The sequence below is a fragment of the Trichosporon asahii genome (assembly GCF_000293215.1).
Source record: "Trichosporon asahii var. asahii CBS 2479 unplaced genomic scaffold scaffold00075, whole genome shotgun sequence".
Classification (NCBI taxonomy): domain Eukaryota; kingdom Fungi; phylum Basidiomycota; class Tremellomycetes; order Trichosporonales; family Trichosporonaceae; genus Trichosporon; species Trichosporon asahii.
In genome coordinates, this window is record NW_014040850.1 from 912516 (window position 1) to 933546 (window position 21031).

Sequence of the window (21031 nt, forward strand, 5' to 3'; positions counted from 1 at the left end):
TAATTCGTTCCTAATGCATTAAACAGCGTGCCTCGGCGTTATCACGAGTGGCACCCGTCATCAGTCCCCACTGCAGCATACTATCTGGGCGATCCGCTGGTCTCTGGGTGGGTAAACCTGATTGCATCCAAGACTCCGAGTCTATTGTTGAGACAAGTTGAGAAAGGAAGGTCGTTTCCTACACGCCATCCTTCCAAGCGGCCTTCTCAGCACGCGCATTGCCCTCCATCTGCTTGCTCTGATCCCCCGTCACCATCCCCGCGACACTCTCCAGCTTGCCCTTGACGCCCTCGGCGCTCGGGACTGGGACAGAAGCGATGCCGTCACTGTTCGCCTGCTTGTACTTCCACTGAGCACCCTCAGCCTGCATGTTGCCCTCGTTCTGCATCTCCTGGTTACCCGTGACATAGCCGAAAGCACTGGGGTCAGCTCGTACGCGGAAAAAAGCGAACGTGTTGCGGTTCCAGCGAGTTGAAATGACCCCAGGAAGACGCCACCGCGTGGAGAAGGAAGGTGCACTCACGACTTGGCCTTGCCCTTCGCGCTGTCGACAGTCGCATCCTTCTTCGCCTCAAGCTTGGCCTCCTCGACCTCGACCTGGCCCTCCTGCTGGAGCTTCTGTCCAGACTCGATCCACGCATCTCCCGTGGCTCCGGGGAGGACGGATCCGATGGCCTGTTCAGCCATGCCCTGGAGGTTCTGCGGCGTCAGTTGGGATTCGGTCACCGAACATACCTTGAGCTGCCCAGAGATCTGGCTCGGCTCCTGCTTGTTCTGTTCGGACATCTGGTGTGTGTGTGCGCGCGCGTACGTTGCTCGAAGTGTGCAGATGCAAGTCAGCGGGTCAAGCGACGCGCTGCTGTCGGAATAAGCGGGACGCATGTAGAGGGGTGACTGCCCTTCCTCAAGTGTCAGGAACATGTGACGTCAGTCAACATGCCGCACACCCCCGCACAGTGCATCGGGCATCGGCGTGCATCCTTCTCGTGACCACTGCTTGCCCGCTTGATCTCCGCATGCTGAGTAAACGCCCACGCTCGACTGGCCAGTGATACACAGATATAACTCGGCACATCCATCTCGGTGTTGGCCAGTGCACTCGATGCGTCTCTCTGCAGTCCAGAGAGCAGCTTACCGACTTCGATACCACCAGGGCAAACTTCCTCCCGGATACGAGAACATGACCCATCCCCTTAAGCCGCCTGCGTGGGCCAAGAACTTCCCCGACTCTACTGCCAAGCCAAGCAGCCTGTTCAACTTTACTGGAACGACTGCATCGTCGACAGCGGCGGTGAGGAAGGTCCTCACAGAGAATGACCACGGATACGACATCTTCGAGAACCCGCCCCGGCGATGTGAGTGTGTCCTCTTCCACCTCCCGCTCTCCTTCCTCGTTCTGGGAGGACGTTACTCGGAGAGGCTAGCTACACGTGGCGTAGGCAGCTAACAGCAGACGCGCACAACCACTTCTCCCACTCAGCTCTAAGCCGCTACGCCCTCGGTGCGACTGCCCCGCTGATTGACGCCGACTGGGTCTATGACCGCCAGCACTTAGCCCCGCTCGATCCCATCGAAGGCGGCCGCGAGCGTGAGATCAAGACCCTCGACCTGCCCGACAAGTTCACAACGGACAACTGGGCAGACAAGAAGTGGTACGAGCGCAAGGGGTGAGTTCGCGCTCCGCTCTATCGAACTGACACCCAGCGCTTATTCTCGGTACATTGTCTTCTTCCACGAGGAAGTCGCCCGCCTGGGCCGCGAAGAGGCCGTGCGGCAGTACATCTTTGGCAAGGCCGGCAACGGCGAAACCGGAGGTGGAGTCGCAAGGAATCTGCTGCTGCTGTACGGCGGCGTGTTGCACCCGATGCTGCACATCGGCTTCGGGCTCGAGTTCGGGGACGACGTGCTCGTGGCTGAAGGTCTGGCTCTGACGTGTATCCATGAGCTGGGCGTGCTGCCGGAGCTCTTCCCGCCCAACTGGCCGCAGGACGCGCCCCTCCCCAAGCCCAAGGGTGGATATGCCGACAGCTTGCTCGAGATCTACTTCGAGTTTTGCCGGGATAAGGTCCTCGATCCCGGGCCCTACGACCCGGACCAGCTCATCAGTGCGCGACTCCGGAACGCGGTCGCGACGCCCGAGAAACAGAGCCGTCTGCGCGACCTCGTCGCCAGCTGGAACCTCGAGAATATGAGCGAGGCGGGGCTGCAGAGGCTCCAGACCGAGCTCGGATTCTGGGTCACGCTCCTGACCTCGGGCACGAGTAGGCCGGGGCACAAGCCCCGCATCGACTTCTTCCTCATGCACATGCTGACGTCGTCGCTGTTTGTGCCGAGCTACCTCCGGATCCTCAGCGATACCGACAAGCGCATCTTCCTGCAGGGCTACCTGCTTGCGGGACTGCAGATGTGCATGTCCCGCGGTAGCCCCAAGCTCTATCCCGCCAGCATCATGGGGTACACCGAGTATCCGGCCGGACCCGCGCCATTGGCGGCAGACAGGGCCGAGGACGCCGACAAATTGCACGCAATCGGCACGCCCAAGGATCGCAGGGAGGGCAACCCCTGGCTCCGGATCGTGGACAATGCGCTCGTCGCGCACGACAGCCACGTGCCCAAGAGTATCCGCTCGCTCGTGTTTTATGCCCAGCACGCAGGCGAGACGCCCAAGGGCGGATATCCTGGTGCCAAGAGCGAGAAGGAGATTGAGACAATGGGCGGATTGAGCGGGGAGGAGAAACAGTGGTGGAGGGACATCAATCAGGTTGACGGAAGCGTGTTTGTGCGTGGCGCTGGTGCACTCATGGATGTGCTCGGGTGGACGAAGGAGGGTACGAAGCAGGGCGAGTGGGACCGGTCCGCCCTCGGCTGGGACGGAGCCTGGGAGGGCGACGCGGTGACGGACCACTGGCGCCGGGCCGGCGACTAACCCCTCCCTCGCTGTATGTACGTTAGTAAACGTAGTATGAAGCTGCAGTGCCAGAAGCAGAAGCAAAAGCAGAAGTCAACTGTATCACATTACATCCCCATGCTAAAGTATAGGATAAAGTGTCTACTCGGTCTTCTCCTCGGCCTTCTTGTCGTCGGCCTTGCTGTTCATTGTCAGTTAATGCAAGAGAGCCGTCGAACTCACGCCTCCTCCTTGGGCGCCTCGGCGGCGTCCTTGGAGTCGTCCTTCTTCTCCTCAGCAGGAGCGGCGTCCTTCTTCTCCTCGGCGGCGGGCTCCTTCTTCTCGACCTTCTCGCCCTTGTGGAGCTTGACGTTCTTCTCGCGCGCGTCCTCGAAGGCCTTCTTGAAGAGGTTGGCGTCTGCGTGTTAGCTGACGAAAATCTGTCTCTTGCAGCGACTAAGAACGACTTCGCTCGACTTCGTCGAGCCCGAAATGACGACTCACTCTCAGAGTTGGCGAAACGGATGGCGAGGAGCTCCTCCTGGGGCTCGCCGTCGGCGTAGTCGGCGGCAACGTTCCAGACCCACGAACGGTCCGAGCCGACGTTGGGCTCGAGGGTCATCTCCTGCGAGACTGGGGGTTAGCTAGCACAGAAACGACAGCTTACTGATGTGGTTGGCGCAGACCTTCAGAGTCTTATCCCGGCGCATGACGAGACGGGCCTTGCCGGTCTCCTTGTGCTCGAGGATGCGGACGTCGCCGGTACCGCGCTCCTTCCACTCCGAGTCGGCCTTGACGAAACGGAAGAGCTTGGCGCGCCTGGGGAGTCAGCTGGATCATCGGCGACGGAAGCTTGTGCAATGCATGCAGGACTGTGGGGCCCGCAGATGAGGAGATGAACAGAGCAGGCGAAGGAACAGGTGAGATGTCCGAGCGCAGCGCTCTGGGCCTTTGTGTCGCCTTGTCCCTCGCCCCCTCTTGTTCTCGTACCTCTGGGTGGCGTGACCCTGCAAGCTGGCAAAAGCATCAACAAACGCACATCTTGAAGAGGACCTCCTCGTCCTCCTCGTTGGTCTTGGTCTCGACCGTCTCAGTGAGGCGGACGACGGGCTCGAACTGGGGGTCGTGCTCGTTCTCGCCGGTCTGTTTGTAGCGTCAGCGTCCAAAATCTCGCAAAACCACATGTGTCATCCTCTCGATCGCTCGAATCGCCGCTCAAAACTCTGATACTGACAGTCTTGGGCTCGGTGTCGGCCATTGTTGCTGGTTTCTCTTTTGTGTCTACTGGGTTAGCGAGCACTCTCGGCAGCGGGGAAAGGGCGCAATGGCATTGACTCACGGAGGTGTGGGAGAGGGGGGGACAGGGGACAGAGGTTGATGTTGGAAGAAAGTGCCAGAGTGGAATCTCGAACCAGCTCGCGACTGTCCTGCGGGCGAGGGCTACTCACGGGTCCTCCCCCTTCGCAGGCCTGAGCAAATCCGCCCAATTCATCGTCGATTAACCTCTTTGGCGCGCCTACAATCAAAAACGCGCCTAGACTTCCTTAAAGGATCCACGCGACCTCCATCACGTGATTGTCTTGAGCGGTACCGGCAATGGCACTGCGCGTGCCACGCATCACACCCTCGAGCGAAGCGCGACTATGAGCGGTTCCAGCAGCCACCAACAAGCCCAGCGAGCTGTAACTCCACTCTCTCATCTCACGACTGACGACCCCTAACGCCAAAACAGCAGGACAAACATCATGCTCCAGCTCCTCGTCGCCGTGCTGGCGTTCCTCTCCCTCTCCCTCGCGCACCGCATCGACATCGAGCCCGGCACAAAGGCATGCTTCTACGAGACGCTGAACCCGGAGGACCGCGTAGGCTTCGCATCGTATGTTCCAGCTAATACCAGATGACGGTCACGTACGAGGTCGGCCACGGCGGCCAGATGGACATTGACTTCTACGTGCGTATGGCCGCTGCAAGGCGCGCAGTGACGAGCTGTGACTTCGCTACCTACGCAAGGCTGACGATCAGGTTACGGCACCCAACGGCAACACGATCGCGACGCAGAGCAAGCAGGCGCAGGGCACGTTCAGCACGACGGCGACCAGCACGGGACGGTACACGTACTGCTTCTCGAACGAGATGAGCTCGTACGCGACCAAGACCGTGTCGTTCAACGTCCACGGCGTGCTGTACTCGGACACGGACGAGATGGGCCCCGTTGAGGAGGAGATCCGCGACCTCGCCTCGGGTCTCCAGCTCGTCAAGGACGAGCAGGCATACCTCGTCGTGCGTGAGCGGGTGCACCGCAACACGTGCGAGTCTACTGTGAGTATCCGAGCAGGCGTAGGCTGCGTCAGTCTACCTTCTGAGGGGCTGTCGCATGCAGAATACTGGCTATCGCCTAGCAGAGCCCAGCTCAGTGGTTGCACGGCCTAGAGCTGACATCAGAACTCGCGCGTCAAGTGGTGGGCCGTCGCGCAGATCGGCCTCCTCCTCGCCATGTGCGCCTGGAACGTGCACTACCTCAAGAGCTGGTTCGAGGTGAAGCGGGTGCTCTAAGCGTCCCCACCGAGGTGGTAGTAGATGTATACAGATTTAGCATATGGCGGGATAACTTCTACTGATGTCTAAAGAGGAGGAAGATCGGGGAGTGGTTTGGTTACATGAGCAGCGGCCTGGATCCCGACGCAATCCCCATGGTGACCTGGACCATCTTGAGCCGTTCGAGTAGAGCGACGACCTCGGCACTCTGCCCGCGGACGACGTCGTCATCGTCGACGCTGGCAACGTATCTGAGAATGTTGACCGCGCGATCAATGGTCCGCGGATTGATCGCGCCAGCGTCCACCTGCTGCTGTTGCTGTCCTTTTTGGCCAGACGCCCGGATGTCGGCAGAAATGTCAGTCTGGCCCGGAAGACGCATCTTGAACTCTGTCTCCGGAGCTGGTTCTTCCATCGCCGCCTCGATCAGGGCCGCAACGAGCAGACCGAGGAGGTAGACGGCCGCACGCCTCAATGCAGGGTGCTTAGAGTCGTTCGTTTTCGTCGGCTCCGCGTCGACAATACGAGGCTTCTCATCCTTGGGCTTCTCCTCCTCGACCTCTTCGTCGTCCACGAGCTGGATCTTGGGGTTCAGTTTCTCCCGCAGTGTGGTAGTCTTCATCTCGGGTTCTTCGGGCTCCGGAGCAGATTTTCCGCCCGTCACGGACTCGAGCTGGATCAGGTCCAGACAGCCAGACACGAGCTCGTCCATCCATGGCAGCATGGCTAGATGGGAGGACTCCACGGCGGTCGAGAGGAGCGACAGCGCCGAGGAGCGGAGGACAGTCGGGAGCGAGGCGTCGGGATACATCCGCATAAGGCGGGGGACAATGGTATCGGCTGTCTGTCAGCTCCGCACTCGGTTTCTTGTAGCTGTTTAATCAACAACTCACCGTTAGCAGCGAACGCCTTCCCGCTCCGCTCAATCACCATGCCGAGCACCTCACCCACGCGCAGCGCCTTGTCCAGCCTATCTCCGCTCAATTCTCCGCCAGGACAATACGCGTTCACGAGGGAGCGGAAGATGGGCGCGCCGAGGTTGTTACACATCTCCACCAGACCCGTCACGGCGTGCAGGTAGATGTAGCTGTCCGAGTCTTGGATTGCGCCCATGAACGCATCCATAATGCCCGGGGTCAGGGCTGGATCATAGTCGGGCGACTTTGTCAGGTCAGCCAGCAGCTGGAGGCCATGCGCGCGGACGGGGACGACGGGGTCGGACAGCAGCGTCAGCGCGCGCTGGTACGTTGCCCTCGTGCCCGATGCCTCGACCTTCTTTCCCGAATCGTCCGCGGGAGCGTCCGTGGTGTTCGAAGAGTCACCGACGGAGAGAGCTTGGCTGCGCCGCAGAAGCAGAAGGAGAAGCGCCTCTCGCGCCAAGCGGCGCACGCTGGATGAGGGAGAAGACTCTGAGAGTACCTCGAGATGGTCGTTGATCGGGTGCAAAATGCGCGCAGTGGCATGGTTCATATTCTCATCCTTCTCCAACGCGGCGATCAGGAGCGAAATACTCGTCTCCACGAGGCCGAGCTGCGCCACACCCTCCTCCGTGAGCTCTGGCAGCTCTTCTTCGTCTCCGTCCATCTTGGCATCTCCGTCACCCTCGTCTATCTCCTGGATGAGAGGGCCCTTAGGCTTCTTCTCCTCAGTAGCCGAGGCCTGAGTCTGCTTCGCAGCCTTCGCCTCGTCGCCGAGCACGGCCTCGACGAAGGAGAGCACGTTACCGGCGTCAGCCATGATCTTGTCCGGCCCCAGAGTCTCGATCATCTCCAGCGTTAGCTTCAGATACAGCAGACTCTCGAGTGGGTCGGTGCCGGCCGCGTAGCGCACGCGCCAGGCGTTGAGGACCTTCAGCAGAATGGCACTCGACAGATCCTTCCGGTCAAGCCGCTTCAGGAACTGGGCAAAGCGGGCGGGATTCGGCGCCAAGTTCAGCTGGTTCAGGAGAGCGTCTTCGCCGAGGTCCTCGCCTGCCGTGCGAATTGGCTCGTCCACGTCCATTCCCGCTTCCAGCTCGGCGGGGTATCCGCGCACCAGGGCGGCACTGTCGCCCTCTGGCCGCCATGCCAGCTGCGTGCCGTCCTCGGACGCCGGCCAACCGCGGCCACCAGTCACGATCGACCACAGACCGGCCACACCGTCAGCCTCAGAGGCCAACTTGCCCCAGCTCGTCAACAGCGTGCTGACGTCCTCGAGCAGTCCGCTCATCTTCGCCTTCTCGATACTGGTACCGCTGGGAGAGAGGGCGTCATACAGCGCAAAGATTGGCGGGAGAATGGAACGCATAATGAAGTCGACAAAGTCCGTGTTTGGCGGGGCATGCAGCATCAGCTGTCCCAAAGCCTGAACATTGCGCGCGACCTGGTTCGGCAGCACCAGCACACCATCCCCGGGCCCCGGGTTCAAGAAGGGATCGTGCAGGTGGTGGTCGAGCCAGTTCTTCGCGATCGGGTTCGTGTACCACAGCCGGTAGACAATGTAAGCCGCCGCGTGGGTGAAGACGATGGGGTGCGCTGCGCTTTCAGGCGCGACGAGCTCCATTAGCCTCTCCATCAGGGCGGGGATGTACTGCTCCTCCGAAGCACCTCGCGGCGGGCGAGCCAGTAGACCGACGATCTGGTCCAGCTTCTGCGCGTCGACAGCCTCGGGACCGATCATGTTGCCAGCCTCTCCAAGGACGTTTTCGATAATGCCGCGAACACCGCCCGGCCGTTGCAGCTGTCCGCTCATCAAGGCACTGAGCGCACTCTCGACGTACGCCGGGTATCGGCGGATCCAAGCCTTCGGCGGACGGTTCTTGCCTGCCTGCACGAACTTCAGCGCCGTGCCCAGCGCACCGAGAGATTGCGTTGGCGATAGCTCGGCGAGGACGGACAGAAGCTGGGTGCGGATAGGCGCATACGTCGGTGGAGGTACCGTCGGCGTCCATGCCAGCGTCACGCTCGCCAGCACGATCGGTGTCAAGTGCACGCTGATGAGCGTCGTGGTGATGGTCGTTGGTGGAGTGGAGTACGAGCTCGAGCTTGAGCTGGCTCCCGGCGGTGGCTTCACGACGAGTAGGCCGAGGAGTGTCCGGACGCACTCGGGGAAGGCGGGGTTCGTCGGCGCTCGAGAAGGCAGGCCGGCGATGTATTCTGTTGTCAGGGAGAGGAGGTAGCTCGCTACGGCGTGGGCAAGCAGCAGGCGCAACAACCTGAGGTCCGCCGTGCCAAGAAGGACTGTTCGTTAGTTTAATCCGCACTATCATCAACTCACACTCCTTCGCGTCCAATCCGCCCCGCGCCTCTAAGGGCCAGAACTCCTTCTCGAGCCACTCCTGCATGCCGACGACGATGTCGAGACTGCGCTTGCCCACAAGCTGAACAAGAGCGTCACGACGCGCCTTGCGCTTGTCCTTGTCCGAGTCGTCATCATCGCCAATCTCGTCGAGCTCATCGTCTTCCCCCCATCCAGGCTTACTTCGCCAGCTCGGGAGCAGCTCGGAGGAAGACCGCAGACGTTCGAGCAGTGCCGGAGGAGAGCTTGGCAGCGGCTGCGGCGGTTTCAGCAGCGCCTTCGCACTCGACAGCAGCGTCTTCAGGTTCACTGCGTCGGGCTCGGACATGACATGGGTGTGTTGTTGACGACTTGCTCGGTGAGCAGCAGCATCGTTAATGACGTCTGTCCGAGCAGATCGGCCAACTTCTGGCAGCCACTATCGGTGATCACGTGAGGGGAGTGAGCGATGGCTCAGCGTTCTGGTAGGAGCGGGGGTATTTTGTGGATGTGCACATGGTCGCCCACGCCACGCTGGGTGGACACCTCCGACAGTGTGAGTGCTCCAGCCTGTGAGCGTAGAGCTAGGGCCCGGTTCTTTCGCTCGCGTTAACCGACCAACGCTGACATCTCCTGATCCTGATCCGTTCGACCATCCCAACCCCGTACACGCCCACTTGACACTTTCTTCACGATACAGCCAACTCACCCGCCCTCCGGCTCCTCTGGCTCCTCTGGCTCCTCCAGCTCCTCCTCCACTCCTTTTCCTGCTTCCTCTTCCTCTTCTTCCACCTTCGACTCCCACGCTCCCGACACTCGCTCGACCCGCTCCCGCCGCAACACCCGATCTCCTCGCGCCGCCCCATCTCCGCTTCCACTCGCATCAGCGTCCCCTCCCCCGGACGCACTCACCCTCTCGCCCCCGAGCCCGCTCACGCCCGCCAGCCTCCGTGGCCCTCGCACGTGGGGCACGCTGGCGATCAGCTTCCCCGCCATGACTCCTCCAAGGGCGCAGGTGCGCTCGCCCCCCAAGCTGGACCAGTATGAGCTGCTGTACAACAGCGCAGTGCAGAGCTTTGTCCGGCGCGACCACGTCAAGACGCAGGCGACGCTTGCGCGGCTGCTCGACCTGACCCGGGCACTCCCCCGGACATCTTCGCCATGGTACGACGTCTCGTCGACCGCGGCGCCGCAGCCCGGCGACGAGTGGATGACCAAGACGCTCAAACTGGCCATTAGCGCGAATGCGTCGCTGTATTCTGACCCGCCGCGCGCACCCGGGGCACTGGCGCCGGACGTCGCGGACCGCCTCCCGCCGGCGTCTCCCCGGCAGATGCTGGGCTACATCCTCGACCTCTGCGTGAGCACGTACGGCTCGTCGCTCCTTCCGCCAGCGCTCGTTTCGACCTTCCTCCTGGCGAGTCTGAAGCTTCAGCCGCTGCAGGACTCGCTCGAGTTTGCGCACCAGCTAGTGGAGGACTGGCTCGCCAACCTACCCGACGAATTCGTGCTCGCCATCGCGGCCGACCCCCACCCTCCCCGCGGCACCTCGGGCGGGGCCGCGCGCAAAAAGCGCCTCGAGAACGCGCGCGAGGGGTACCTGAAGGTGGTGGAGATCTTCATCGGCGAAGTCCTCTCGCGCGAGGGCGAGTGGGAGATGGCCCGCGGCATGCTCGAGGGCGAGATGGTGATGGGCAGCAAGAAGAAGGAGGCCCTGTACCGGCACCTGCGGAACGTGCAGGCCAAACCCGTCTCGCAGGCTCCGTCGCCGGCATCCAGCGGCCTGCTCCCGCCACAGGCCATCCGGAGCACGGAGTCCGAGGCGAGCAGCGAGGCCACAGCCCGCCCGGCAGGACACCAGGCGCAGCACCACAGCGAGGCGAGCACGGTGCAGGCCTCAGAGGAGAGCGACAGCACTGTGCCTGCCGCCCCGCGCCCCGAGGTCGCCCGCCCCCAGCCGACGGGATGGCTCACGGCCGTCCTCAGCCCGTATCTCGTGGAGAAGATCAACGCGGCCGGAGGGCTGCACGTCGTGCTCGGCCTGCCGGCCGCGGCTGTCGTGGTGGTGCTCCTGATCCTGCGCCGCGTGCGCGCGCGCGCCGGCCGCCTGGCGACGAACGGAAACGACGTCCGCGAGAAGCTCAGACGGGTCCGGAATACGGGCCTCCTCGCGTTCGTGCAGTGGGCGCTGAGGTGGTGGGCGGAGAAATTGGCGGGCGTGTGGAAGCTGGGCACCACCATCACGTATATGTGATCAGTTCAGACCCTTCATTCTGGCCGCAACGGTGGCATGCCGGCCGCGGCATGACGAGTCATCTTGTCCTTTCTTTTCTTCTCCTACACCCTTCAGCCTCGTATAGAGCGGCAGCGGCCGCAGACAGCAGACACAGATAGCCGACACACAGTGCACCAGTAGTAGTAGACAGACAGACTATTCAGCAGCCAGCAGCGACGTAGGTAGCCGTGGACCGCTGTAGTAGTAGTTAAGCAGCAGTAAAAGCAGCGAGCAGAGCAGCAGGACAGCAGGGCAGCAGGTATCAGACGAAATGCATGAGATTCCAACACGGTAGCGGTAGCGTTCGTGCCTGTGACGAGGCAGGAGGGGGAGTTGTAAAAAGTTTGGTACAAGTTAAAAGCCGGAATGATTAGATTCGGAAAAGTGGGGATGGATTTGGATGGGGAAGGGGAGCTTTCGAGGTTGGTGGGGCTATGGAGTTCGGGGGAGCTATGGATGAGAGAGGCAAGGAGGAACCATGAGACAGACGAAGAGTGACCGGAGAGAGACAGTTTTAGCGGGATATACGGAGCCGGTTGGCTTAGAGGAGACCGGCGTTGCGCAAGTTGGCCTGGATGAGGACATCGTGGCAGGCGGAAATAACGAAGGCGAGGCCCTTGGTATCGGTCGCATCCGTGAAGTGGGGGTAGACCGTCTTGTCCTTTGCGAGAGCGGTGAAAGTCTCCATGAGGAACTGGGACGCGGCCTTGACGTCGCTCCCGCCCTTGTACTCGGGGAACAGCACGTTGAGGGGCGACTTGGGCAGCTTCTCCTTGAACAGGTCCATCTTGTTCAGGAAGAGGATGACAGACGTCTTGAGGAACCACCGGCTGTTGACGACCGACTCGAACAACGTCATCGCCTCGTGCATGCGGTTCACCGTTTCGTCCTCGTACAGCACCTGGTCGTATTCGTTCATCGCGATCAGGAACACGAGCGCAGTCACCGACTCGAAGATGCCGAGCCACTTTCGTCGCTCCGAACGCTGGCCGCCCACGTCAAAGATTCGGTAGTGCAGCTCGCCAATGTGGAAGTGTGTCTCCGTAATACCCGTCGTCTTGACACGCGCGCGCAGAATGTCCTGGTCCGTCGGCGTGTAGTTTGCCTGCGAGATGCGGTCGACCGCCTCAAAGTAGCTGTCGTTAGCTTCATTGGCTTCAGAATCTCGGTAGCTCTACTCACTACTCTGCCGAGTCGTTCAGCTGCAGCTCGTTCCGCCGCGCGTACGCTGATCGCACGCCCTGGTCCTGCCACAGTCCCATGACGGCGTCGGCGAGAGCCGGCGGCATTACCCGTCCCTCCACGAGATCCGGCGCGTTCATGATCGCCTCCCATCGCGCCTTGTTCGCGCCGTTGATCTGCAGGTCGAAGTGCGCCACTCCCTCGAGCAGCACTCGCATCGACTGCACCGTGTTCGAGTACACAATCTCCCGGTAGCTTTCCCGCTCTTCCGGGTCATACGGCCTGACGAAACGTTAGCGCACGGACCCCCTCACGCATAAGTCCGCCTCGCAGCTTGCTTCAGCCTCCTAGCGCCCGGCACGCCTCGCGTTCCCCGCGGCTGCAGCCGGAGACAGCCTCCAACCCATGCAAGCCCACTTGGGCCACTGGCCTCGTCGACGCCATTAAATTTGATGTGTCCAGCGACGTCCGAGCGCTGAGCATGCAAGTTAAGCGAGAAGAACTTTGGACGTACTTGTTGTAGATCAAGCGCATCTGCTTCAGAACGGTCGACTTTCCTGATTCTCCAGCACCTGCAACGTCAGTTCATGCACGATAGCCGCCGAACTCACCGAGGAGCAGCATCTTGACCTCCCGCTGCATCTCCTGCCTATCGCGTTTCAGCTGTTCCTCAATCTCGGCATTGCCTGCGACTAGTCAGTTCCGATAATTAGAGTTTATCAATCGCGATCGCGAATCGCGGATCGTGATCGCGGAATTCCGCACGATTCAATGGCACTCACGAGCCTTGGCATCGGCGTCCTCGACTGATTGCGTGCAACCCATCTTGAGCGTGTGTCGTTACGAGAGTGTGAGAGACGATCAGTCCAAGGGAGTCGCAAGAAGTGCTATAAGGTGGTGGTTGTGTGGGTGGACCTTGGCCTTCGGGGTCGAACGGCTAGGGAACTCGGGAAGGGGCGAGATCGGAGAATCGAGAATCCAACGTTTGTAATAGGAAGCGATCCTTGTGTAGAGTTAAGACGCCGATGTTTTCGAACGCGGCAGTCGGTATTCGTCCTTTCGGTGTTGGGCTCGACGGAGTTGTCGTTGATGAGTAACAGAGAGAGTTCTAGAGCGTAGAACGGATCAAGCAGAAAGAAGATGGGTTCGGAAGACGGCGCTGCTCTCTTGAGATTCGTTCGGGGCCGGTTAAGGATGCAAATGGCGCGGTGCTCTGCAAGGATACAGGAATCAAGGAAACACGATGTGAGGGGCGGCTGTCAAGGGTCTCAGAAAAAGCCACTCTCAAACGCCCAGCTCGTTAGAAAACGATGGGTTCCAAGATATCGGTGGGGGTCCGGCCTGCAGCGGCCAGGTGAAGCCTGCTTACGGCACGAATCGGATCTCTGGAATTGATCCGATGCACAGGGGTTACTGGGCGTTCCTCCAAGGCCGAGCTGAACTCGCAACCCTGGATTATGCGAGGGTTGTGAGGTGCGTCGCGAGAGCAGCTCGACGTCGCTCGGTACCTGTGGCTGTTGTCGTTTGAACAGAGCGCGGGTCCTGCTATTGGCGGCGGCTGGAAACCAGGAAAACGTTGGAATGCAAGTGTTCGGCACAAAGTCACGGCGACGCTAACGGTTGCTCAGCAGGGGCCAGACGAACAGGGTGAAATCGGAAAACGGCCAAGTTGCTGGGCAAGGCTGGCAGGGAAGACCTGTTTCGACAATAAAGATTACGGGGAGATAGCGACGTGCGCTGGTAGGCTGCTAGCCGACGGATAGGGTCGCAGGGTCGGAGTCGTTGGGGTCGTCGGGGTCGAGGATTGAGGACGTGTTGGGTGGGCCGTGGTTGCTGACGCCAGCTGTGGACTCGGGCAGTCGGTGATGTTTAAATGACAAGATGGCGAGAAAGCGATGAGGACGACGTCTTTGATGGGAGGGAGGGGAGAAGCAAAGAGGGCGGCTGCAACAATAGCATGTGGGACACTAAGCAATAGGCAGATCCGACGATGGCCATAGTGTCGCCGCTAACAGCCAGTCAGCCGGGCTGGCCGGTCACCTCTGTAACCAACAATGAAACCTTGCAGTATGCATGATACAAGCGGAAACGTGCAAGAGAGTGACGTCTCACGTCTCACCCATCGCCAGCAGTTCTGTCCCGTGGGCTGGCTGCTGCTCTCGTGCCCGCAGAACCAGGATATAGGCCGTCGGCCCGCAAGACCGCTTGCCACCTGGCCCGGAGTGCAGGCAGCCTACGCGGAGCGATGGTGCAGTCTTAGACCGTCTGGAAGAGCATGCCATACGAACAATAGACGCCGGACGGTTTCGATGGGGTCACCCCTCAGTGTGGCTTGCGGGTTCCGACGAGTCTGGGACTGCAGCTTGCTGGTCGGCCGCAGCGCACTGGTGGCTTGTAGGCCGTAGAGGGCTCGACTTTGAGGGGTCGCCGTAGACGGCAGCTTGGAGGGTGTATGGGGCCGAGCATGAGCATGGAGCGTCGAGGGAAGTGGAGGACGCAGTGTTGGCAGTGAAGACTTCGCGAGGACAGGAGTCGCAAGGGAAGGACGGAAGGAAGGAACGGAGGAACGAGTGGCAAACCCTGTTTAACCCCTTGGGTGAGGCGGCAGGGCAGCACGCCGACAAGCCAAGGCGTTCGAGCTGGGCGCACGGGGACGCTGCAAGTGCGCGCCACCTGCAACGAACAGCGCAATGCTCCGGCATCGTCGTGGACATCGTGGGGTGATGTGCAAAACGGCGCGATCCGTGCACTGCACAAGGCGTTGCCACCTCTTCCGGCTCTCCCAGCGCTCTCACAGCACTCGTCGACACAGCGCACAGAGCCCCGCTCCTCTGCGTCGTAGATGTGATCATCACGCCGCGACATCTCGAATGAGGAAGCAGTACAAATCGACCCATATTAAATGTAGCGGTCCGCCGTAGCGGCCCGCCGGAGCGTCGGTCTCGACTCTCGCCCTGTTCTCAACGTGAGACCGAGACGGCTTCTCCATCCTTCTTTGGTGCGGCTTCTGTTTGACTCTGTGCAGTGATGGGCACAATCCGGCCATCCTAAACAACATGCCAGACTGCTGCGACCTCTTGTGAGATCTACGCCAGGGCTTCCTTCCCGCGTCAAGCCACCAACAGCTCGCAGTCCACGAAGATCACTCCTCCCACTACTTAGCTTTCACCTGCGGCATTTCACAAAGTCGAACAACCCACTCTCGCCACCGATCTTCGGTCTCCGGCCCACTCAGCCGCCGGCGTCCGCGTCGCTCTCGTTAGCGATGCGGCGCTGTCCACCTCGATCCATGGAATGGATCGGCAATTGACAGACTGAACTGCACTGAACTGACAGATTATCGCGTCGATAACGGGTAGGAAATGCCACAGCATTCGAAATCACGTGAGTCGAGTCAACAATGACGTACTCGGATGTGACCGAAGCGTTTGGCCTCTGTCTGGATGGCGAATTCGCCGAAGCTCGATGGACGTCCTCACATGGGGTCGCCATCATCGTTACTGGCACTAGCTCGGTCACTGTTGCAACGTTGCCCACTCGCATCCTCCAACTCCAGCCATGGGCAGACCTGAAGCAACCGACCTCCCCGCGCCCAGTACTGCGCCGACCTCGCGGCGTCCCACCTGGCGCACCGTCGCGCGCATCGCGGCACTGGCCTATGTCGCCGGCAACCTGGCGCCTCTGGCGTGGGAGTATGCCGAAGGCCTATTCGCCCCGTCTACTGCTACGGGGGGCAAGCCGATCTCCCTCGCGGACGCAGAAGAGATATACCTGAAGGTGCCGTCGAATGAGAGTCTCTACAAGCTCTCGCACAAGTACACGGCGCACGCGCACCCGGCCGGCAGTGGGTGGGACTTTGTGACGGCGCTCCAAGTCAAGAACGACTGGGAGCGCGCGCTGGGCCTGCCCGAGACTGGGCCCACGGAGAAGATCTACGAGGCCGGCAGCGCCGCGTCGCAGCACGCGCTGCGTAAGGGCAGCGAGCTCGACGTGTGGATCGACACGTACTACCCGGTCATGAACACGCCCGTGTCCTCCTCGGTCGCGCTGCTGACTGAGCCCGTGTACCGCCCCAGTCTGCGCGAGGCCGTGCTCGAGAAAGACCCCTACAGCGTGCTCGCGGACGAGGTGCGTTCCTTCCACGGCCTGTCCGTGGATGGCCACGTCAGCGCCGAATACATCTATGCCGGGTACGGGCGCAAGGTCGACTTTGACCTGTTGCAGGCCAAGGGGCTGGATTTCAAGGGCAAAGTCGTGCTGGTCAAGTATGGGGGTGTGTTCCGCGGCCTGAAAGTGAAAGCGGCACAGGAGGCCGGTGCCGCCGCCGTCATCATCTTCACGGATCCCGGAGACGACGGCGACATCCAGGAAACAAAGGGGTACAAGGCGTACCCCGACGGTCCGGCGCGCGTGCCCTCGAGTGTGCAGCGCGGCAGTGTCCAGTTCGTAAGTTGGCCCTCTGCCTCCGACATTTCACTCACATCCAGTTGTCAAAGTATCCCGGCGACCCGACGACGCCGGGCGTGCCAGCGTACAAGAATGCGACGCGCGAAGCGGGCGGCAACTTCCCCTCGATCCCGAGTCTGCCCATGTCGTACGAGGACGTGATCCCGATCCTGCAAGCGCTGAACGGGAAGGGCCTGCAGCCCTCGGATCTCGACGCGTCCTTCGACGGCGGCCTCCGCCACCGCGGCGTAGAGTACTACACGGGTCCCTCGGACGTGCACCTGCACGTCGTGAACCGGGTCAACACGCGCGTCATGCCCGTCTGGAACGTCATGGCGCGCATTCCGGGCAGTTCGCCCGAAACCATCGTGATGGGCAACCACCGCGATGCGTGGGTGCTTGGCGCGAGCGATCCGAATGCGGGCAGCGCGTCGCAGACCGAACTCGCTCGGGGCCTCGGCGTGCTGCTCAAGAAGGGGTGGAAGCCGCAGCGCACCGTCATGCTTGCATCGTGGGACGCGGAGGAGTATGGCCTCATCGGCAGTACCGAGTTTGCAGAGGACTTTGAGGACTGGATCCAGGCCCGTGTCGCCGCGTACCTCAACCTAGACAGCAGTGTGAGCGGACAGCACTTCCATGCCGGCGCGAGCCCCAGCTTGGCGCACCTCGTAAAGGGCGCCGCGGAGCGGGTGCAGCGCGGCAACTCTTCTGTTTGGGACACGCGTCTCCCCGACACCGAGAGCGAGCTCTCGGCCCTCGGCAGGGGCAACGCCGACCTCACGGCCACCTCTGTCTCGGCGCTGGGCCAGACCCAGCCCCGCACCGAGGCTGAGGGCGGCACGGGTGTCCGCCCCCTCGGCAGCGGGAGCGACTACACGGCCTTCCTGCAGCGGTGCGGCGTGGCCAGTACCGACTTCGGGTACGGCTCCAGCCTCCAGTCGCCCGTGTACCACTACCACAGCGTGTACGACAATCTCCACTGGATGAAGATGTATGGCGACCCGTCCTTCCAGAAACACAAGGAGGCTGCGCAGATCTTGGGCCTCTTAGTGCTCAGGCTCAGTGAGCAGACCATCCTCCCGCTCAACACGACGCAGTACTGTCACGACCTGCATGGATACTATGCGCAAGTGGAGAAACTCAGGGACGACTCGGGTCTCAAGGTCCGCCTCAACAATCTCAAGGGCGCCATTACGCGTCTCTCCGAGGCGAGCGAGAATCTCGATCGCACGAGGGTTGATCTTGAGAAACTCCTGAAGAAGGGACGTAAGGACGCAAAAGTCATGAAGCAGGTCGCCCTCGTTAATGCCAAACTGCGCAAATTCGAGTCCGGGTTCCTCCACAAGAACGGCATCCCCGATCGCGAGTGGTACAAGCATCTCGTTGTCGCCCCGGGCAAGTGGCTCGGATACGGCGCCACCACCTTCCCTGCCCTCACTGAGGCTATCATCTTTGACAAGGACAAGAACAAGGGCCAGTTCCAGGCTGATGTCCTCGCTGGTCTTCTTGACGGCCTTGCGATCGAGCTGGAGAGGCAGTGAACGCCCAGAGTCAGTACTCAAAGAAACGAAAGATGCAAAAGAATTTGAAGCCATGATGCAAGTGAAGATGTAACAAACACGTGTCCTCTAAAACCAAAAGAAATTGTGAGTAAAGAAAAACAAAGATGCCGCACGAGCCAGAGGGCCACGTCGAGCCAGCTCGCGGCATCGCCGTGGACAGTCGCGTCGCTGCCATCGCCAAAGTCGTCCTCCACAAAGTAACCCGTGTAGCTTTTCTAAACCAGCTCGAGGTACTTCTCGGGCGTCGTGAGAGCGGGGTTGACGGCTCGGCGGTCGTCAACAACGCCGTCGTTCGCGCGGACCCAGGAGGGAACCTGCGGGCGACCAATGGACGCCGCGACAATGTTCTTCCAGCGGCTCGACTTGGCAAAGGGGTTGTACGGGCGCGTCGTCGCCTTAAATAAGTTGCGAGACGCGGAGGCGCGGATCTGCTCAATCGTCGTGAGATTGTACAGCAGCAGTCGGATGTGGTACCAAAACAGGAAGAGGATGGGTGGAAGCACGAGGATGCCGAGAATGAACGACACGGCCGCGCCGGGCGAGTCCTGCAGCGCCTGCTTGAAGCTCACATGCTCGTGGTGGCAGATCATCGAAAAGTGGATCGCACTGAACACGACAATGTAAATATCGGTGATGGCCGCCGTCACGACGAACACGATGAACGAAAAGTAGTTGCGCTGCCCGATGCACCCGTGCAGGTACGCGCAGTGGTGGTCGATGCCCTCGACGCAGTTGCCGCATAACCGGCAGTGGCTGCAGCGCGGCGGGCGGTACGACTTGCACGTCTCACAGTACTTGCACGAAATCTTGTCCTTGCCATCGGGGCCGACACGGATCTCGCGCGGGTTCGCCTCCCAGTAGACGTCGACGGGCGTGTAGGGCGGGTCGGGGTCGAGCTGCCGCGGTAAGATTCCCGGCTCGCGGAATGAAGCCGCGATCATCGAAGAGACAGTCAGGCCGAACAGGTACACAAACACAATCGTGATCGCAATGCCCGCGCCCTTCGCCATACCGTACTCGTGGCCGTGAACCCAGAGCCACGCGCCTGTCGTGCCGAGCCATACGCCCGAGATGCCCAAGATGATAATGATCGAGCCGATGAAGTTGACAGGCGAGTCGCCGCCGGTCATGAGCCGTCCACCACAAAGCCAAGTCGAACTCTTGTTCTCAAAGTTCTTGTACCGCCGTGTGCTGGTGGTAATGAGCGCGGACTGATCGGGGGCATCCGGGTACGTCTTCTGCGACACTTTGCGCAACGTCGCCGGGCTCTTCTCCGTCGACGTCGAGTTGGAGCGGACCGTGTCGACCAGGTGGTCACTAGACAGGTCTCGCCGCGGCGCGTGCGTCGGCGAGCTCTGGTCGTCTTCCCAGGCGCCCGCATGGCCCTCGATGCTCTCTCCTGGCCGGGTGGGAGTGTCCGGATGCCGGGGAGCGATGCGACTGAGACGCGGCGTCACAGCCGGGGAGTGGTCGTTGGCGACCGAGATGGACGCCGCCGGAGCAGGTCCCGTCGGGGACGCCGCACGCTGGGCGGCGGCTTGTCGTGGCGGGGCAGAGGAAGAGGCGGAGGCTGAAAATGGCGAAGCGGTCGTCGGAGGGGCCGGCGGCGGCTCGATCGAGATGTGCGAGAAGTCGCTCTCGCCCGTAGGCGTCGTGGCGTCAAACCCACCGACGGTTCGCGGCTCGGGTGCGAGACCGGTCGTGGACACGGTCGTATACCGTTCTCGCGTCTCCAACCGACGGGCAGCAGCGGGTTTCTGCGGTGCGAGGAAGCCTCGCGGGGTCGGCAGCGGAACAGAGCCTCGCGATGGTGACCGGAAGTTGGAGAAGCTTGTCTCGGATGGAGTAGCGGACAATGGTCGCGGTCCGGTAGTGTTAGAGATGGTCCGTGCCCGCGGCGTGTCGCTGGCACTCTGGCCCATGACCGGCGACTCGACATTGTACTAAAGAATTCGTCAGCATCGGTACGGATTACGTGGGAGAGTCACCCGAGGGGGTGGTATGCGATGCAAGACACGCTGTGTGTTTGTTACACAAGGTCGGGTCGCAGATAGCAAGATCTACTCACGTAGCGCCTTGTCCCCTCGAGCGAGTCACGCTTGGCACCCGCGGCGCCGAGAGGGGACACGGAGTCGTCTTCCTCCTGAGACTGGAGGCTAGAGCGGCGGGTGACGGTGATTTGGGCTCTCCTGGAGGGGAGGGAGAGGCCGTGTGGCTCCTGGGACGAGCCGGGGTTGAGGCCCATGGCGAAGAATAGATGTCGATGCGATGGTCGGGGGCTAAAGGTTTTGATGAGAGTGGGTGAAGGACGAAGGGGGGGAAGGGTGGAGGTTTTAAGGTCGTGTCAACAATTTAGACTAGCCGTTGCCACCTAGTAACAAAGCTTGAGGAGGACGGCTGGCGGGGGGAAGTGTGAGAGAGCGTGGGTGGTGGTAGTGGCGGGAATAAAGAAGGAGGAGGAGGAGGGGCGGACAAGAACAAGGAGCAAAGACGAAAAGGGGAGGGAGAAGGAGGATGTTGATGGTACAGAAGCTGGTTAGAACATGGAGAAAGCGGGTCGCTGCAGCAGAGAGGACAGCAGAGTGTGCTTTAGTGCCTTGTAGGGAGACCCTTAACGGGAGCAAGGGACTGGGCGGTGGATGGGCGGGCGTCTGCCAGTAGAGACCAGCGGTGCCAGCCTTGAATTCGGCAACAAGGCGGCTCAACCTTCCCTGGACGGCCTGCCAGACGGGTCTCAAAGGTCTGAAACCACCATCGCCATGACCGGATCGATCGAGACAAGGACATTCCCCACATCTCCGCGAGCGCCGCTTGATTCCAGACCTGCGATAACGTGCGACTAAGCCATGTGCCACACTCGGGTATACGTGGTACCTATGACACACACCA

The 21031-nt window shown here is 61.2% G+C and overlaps 9 protein-coding genes across 9 annotated transcripts; 4 read left to right on the top strand and 5 right to left on the bottom strand.

Moving 5' to 3' along the window:
- Positions 1-178: 178 nt before the first annotated feature.
- On the bottom strand, positions 179-786 carry A1Q1_05879 (uncharacterized protein; the record flags this gene model as incomplete). Its single annotated transcript, XM_014321088.1, has 3 exons — positions 179-419; positions 524-690; positions 736-786. The coding sequence occupies 3 exons, from the start codon at positions 784-786 to the stop codon at positions 179-181; spliced, it is 459 nt and encodes a 152-aa protein (XP_014176563.1).
- Positions 787-1102: 316 nt separating this feature from the next.
- On the top strand, positions 1103-2926 carry A1Q1_05880 (uncharacterized protein; the record flags this gene model as incomplete). Its single annotated transcript, XM_014321089.1, has 3 exons — positions 1103-1359; positions 1440-1652; positions 1705-2926. The coding sequence occupies 3 exons, from the start codon at positions 1103-1105 to the stop codon at positions 2924-2926; spliced, it is 1692 nt and encodes a 563-aa protein (XP_014176564.1).
- A 123-nt stretch (positions 2927-3049) lies between these two features.
- A1Q1_05881 (uncharacterized protein) lies at positions 3050-4145 on the bottom strand (the record flags this gene model as incomplete). The annotated part of the gene is made up of 6 exons (XM_014321090.1): positions 3050-3089; positions 3131-3305; positions 3392-3512; positions 3574-3706; positions 3927-4030; positions 4122-4145. The coding sequence occupies 6 exons, from the start codon at positions 4143-4145 to the stop codon at positions 3050-3052; spliced, it is 597 nt and encodes a 198-aa protein (XP_014176565.1).
- A 487-nt stretch (positions 4146-4632) lies between these two features.
- A1Q1_05882 (COPII-coated vesicle protein) lies at positions 4633-5317 on the top strand (the record flags this gene model as incomplete). Its single annotated transcript, XM_014321091.1, has 3 exons — positions 4633-4749; positions 4803-4838; positions 4898-5317. The coding sequence occupies 3 exons, from the start codon at positions 4633-4635 to the stop codon at positions 5315-5317; spliced, it is 573 nt and encodes a 190-aa protein (XP_014176566.1).
- A 223-nt stretch (positions 5318-5540) lies between these two features.
- Positions 5541-9026, bottom strand: A1Q1_05883 (uncharacterized protein; the record flags this gene model as incomplete). The annotated part of the gene is made up of 3 exons (XM_014321092.1): positions 5541-6262; positions 6316-8640; positions 8678-9026. The coding sequence occupies 3 exons, from the start codon at positions 9024-9026 to the stop codon at positions 5541-5543; spliced, it is 3396 nt and encodes a 1131-aa protein (XP_014176567.1).
- A 645-nt stretch (positions 9027-9671) lies between these two features.
- A1Q1_05884 (uncharacterized protein) lies at positions 9672-10931 on the top strand (the record flags this gene model as incomplete). Its single annotated transcript, XM_014321093.1, has 1 exon — positions 9672-10931. One exon carries the CDS (start codon positions 9672-9674, stop codon positions 10929-10931), a length of 1260 nt encoding a protein of 419 aa, XP_014176568.1.
- Positions 10932-11493: 562 nt separating this feature from the next.
- A1Q1_05885 (G-protein alpha subunit Cga2) lies at positions 11494-12959 on the bottom strand (the record flags this gene model as incomplete). Its single annotated transcript, XM_014321094.1, has 5 exons — positions 11494-12088; positions 12135-12416; positions 12649-12691; positions 12746-12826; positions 12917-12959. 5 exons carry the CDS (start codon positions 12957-12959, stop codon positions 11494-11496), a joined length of 1044 nt encoding a protein of 347 aa, XP_014176569.1.
- A 2733-nt stretch (positions 12960-15692) lies between these two features.
- On the top strand, positions 15693-18121 carry A1Q1_05886 (protein-vacuolar targeting-related protein; the record flags this gene model as incomplete). The annotated part of the gene is made up of 2 exons (XM_014321095.1): positions 15693-16580; positions 16631-18121. 2 exons carry the CDS (start codon positions 15693-15695, stop codon positions 18119-18121), a joined length of 2379 nt encoding a protein of 792 aa, XP_014176570.1.
- A 236-nt stretch (positions 18122-18357) lies between these two features.
- A1Q1_05887 (uncharacterized protein) lies at positions 18358-20387 on the bottom strand (the record flags this gene model as incomplete). The annotated part of the gene is made up of 2 exons (XM_014321096.1): positions 18358-20085; positions 20211-20387. 2 exons carry the CDS (start codon positions 20385-20387, stop codon positions 18358-18360), a joined length of 1905 nt encoding a protein of 634 aa, XP_014176571.1.
- Between the last annotated feature and the right edge of the window lie 644 nt (positions 20388-21031).